We start from the raw sequence: 2,642 nt of genomic DNA, 5'->3' as shown, positions 1-2,642 counted from the left end.
GTAAGAGCTTTGAGAAAGGAGATAAAAGAGGAAAAAAAATCCTTGACCTCCATCAGCCCTGACTCTCAAAATAAGATTGGCCCTAAAGATAGCTTATTATTTATCCCAAATTAAAATTTCCTGGCTCTGCAGTCATTGTGTACACAATGAAAGGGAAACCATCACACAAAAGATGTAGTTATCCTCACAGTGGGAATAATCGCAGCCAAGCTGATTCTGCTCCGAGAATAGAATGATAACAGTGCTAAGTCAGGAACTTTAAAACTTTGGATTGTCAACAAATAGAATGATTTCTTGATGGGTTATAAAGGAAGGTGAGTCAAAAAGGAACCCTCTGACTCATGGATGGCACTTGGGTTCCCCGGGAAAATTTCAGTCTGTGCTGTTCCACGAGGAGCTCACAACCAGCTACGTTAACTGAGAGAAAGCCCTGCCTGGAGATGTGCAGACCCCAGAATCCACTTCACCTGACCCCCGCCCAGAATCATATAGATAGATGGGCTCTTTCTTTTGCCTAAAATTAAACATCAGGCAGAAACTGGAAGAAATTTTGGCTGGCTTTTGCTTCCATTGTATCCACAGCACTCAGCAGAAAACTTGTATATACTAGACACTCAAAAATATTTGGTGAATGGATGGTTGATTAATCAATTAATTAAAAATCAGCAAATGACTTTCTTCCTGTCTGGCTTCTGAAGAGTGAGTTCCAGAACCAGAAACCGCCAGATGGGCAACGAAGCCACAGCGCATTCTGGAAAATGACTGTTCCTATCTTTTTTCTCATCCTTTGGTCTATCTTAGATTCCTGAAACTCCGGAACAAAGACCCAAGAGATCATGACCCACCAAATGTCTTTCAATAAAAGACTATCTCGCTGGTTGTTTCCTTTCAGAGAATAAGCCTTCTGGGGCTGATAAGGAAATGGTACCGGATGCTGAAAACATAAGCTCCGGAGTGGCGGAGGGACACCAGAGCCTCCTCTAAAGGGGCCTGTTGGATTGCTGCCTTTGAGGAAGTCTGAGTGTGTCTTTTGATAGCGCAAGCACCAACCACCCCCGAGGACCTCTTTCCTTTATTGCTGCAGCAATGAAGCAGCCGCATGGCTGTTGCAGATAAGATGGCCAGAGTACACTGTGCATGTAAAGTGGGCTGCGTGGCGCACAGCACTAAGAACCGCAGACGCGCCATGTACCGGCTTCTCTGCATTGTGCTGCCCTTCCTCTGTAAGTGGCTCCCAGGTAAATGGGTGCAGTTTTCCACCACTTCTCATTTCTCATTTCCTATCCTTTTTTCTTTCCAGACGGCTCCTGTAGGACTGAAATTACACAGTCTTCCGACACAGTCGCCATGACTGGGACAGATGTGAAGTTCCAATGCCAGTATGACATTCGCGATGGGAACTATGACTCTGTGTATTGGTATCTGCAGAGAACTCACCAAAGGCTCACCTATATCTACCATGTCTTCCAAGGCACTGTGAAATTGGAGCACTATCGGCTGTCTGTGGAGAGAGAATTGTCCTCTAGTACCTTAACCATTTTGCACGTGCAGCCAAGAGACAAAGCCATTTACTACTGTGCACTGCGGGCACCGTGATGCACACTGATATCGCCCTGAGCAAAAAACATAAGCCTCGTGCAAGTTCAACGGGAAATTCAGAGAGTCATTCAACAAGACAGAGGGTGTTCAGCGTCATCTTGAACTTCCCCCACTCATTCATCAATTCATTCATTCAAAAATAAGGGGCCCTTATGGTCTACAAATTGACAAACTAAGTGTCATAGGGATTTAAAGTTATCAAACAAGCACTTTCTCAAATAATAAAATGTATTCAGCAAGTAGCACCTCCTCACTTCTATCTTGCTGAACCATGAGTACTGAAAATTGAATGCTATTGAATTACTTGAATCTTTAACCTGACAAATAAAAGCAGTCCCTGAAACCCAGAGTGACAAATGAATTGGACACACATATAAAATCAAAGCTAACAATTAACATCTTAACTACAGATTTCCAAAACTACTATTTCTAAAAGCCTGAAAAATATTAAGTGTGTGTGTGTGTGTGTGTAATGCTTGGCAGCTATGTAGCATGGCATGGCGCGTATCGTGTGTATAAAGGCCTAGTAAATTAGACAGATAGGTAGACAAATAGATTGATAGGTGATGGATGGGTAGATAGATAGATAGATAGATAGATATAGATTAGGGAGCATAGTACCAGTGATTGAGCTCAAGTTCAGGCTTCTTGAGTTTTGAACCCTGGATCTTTCATTTACTGACTCACTAGCTATAAGATCTTAGACAAATTACTTTGTGCCTTCCTTTCCTCTTCTATAAAACAATGATAACAATAATACCTACCTTACAGGAATTTTGCAAGAATTAAATGAACTATTGCATGTAAAGCACTTAGAGCAACCTTTGGCACATAGGAGGCACTCTGTAAGTATTAGCTACTCTTGTTGATTGATGGTAATGATATCATAATGATGATTATAGCTACATATCCACATTCTTACTATTTGGATGGGTTAGGCCTTTAGGAACTTGTTATTAAGAAATAAGTCTATCTCTTGGCCAATTAAACATTCTTTTATACTTCAGTGTCCCATCTAGTAAGAACTAGATATCAATGGAAAT

General features: G+C 41.6%; 1 gene segment (V, D, J or C); it reads left to right on the top strand.

Annotated features, from left to right (window-relative positions):
* Nucleotides 1–1,099: 1,099 nt before the first annotated feature.
* On the top strand, nt 1,100–1,596 carry LOC120594125 (T cell receptor gamma variable 9-like). The segment is given in 2 exon segments: nt 1,100–1,223; nt 1,301–1,596. Coding segments are annotated over 2 exon segments (420 nt in total).
* Nucleotides 1,597–2,642: the final 1,046 nt, after the last annotated feature.

The sequence above is a fragment of the Pteropus medius genome, unplaced genomic scaffold (assembly GCF_902729225.1).
Source record: "Pteropus medius unplaced genomic scaffold, Ma_sr-lr_union100, whole genome shotgun sequence".
Taxonomy (NCBI): domain Eukaryota; kingdom Metazoa; phylum Chordata; class Mammalia; order Chiroptera; family Pteropodidae; genus Pteropus; species Pteropus medius.
This window is presented reverse-complemented; position numbering and strand designations above follow the sequence as displayed.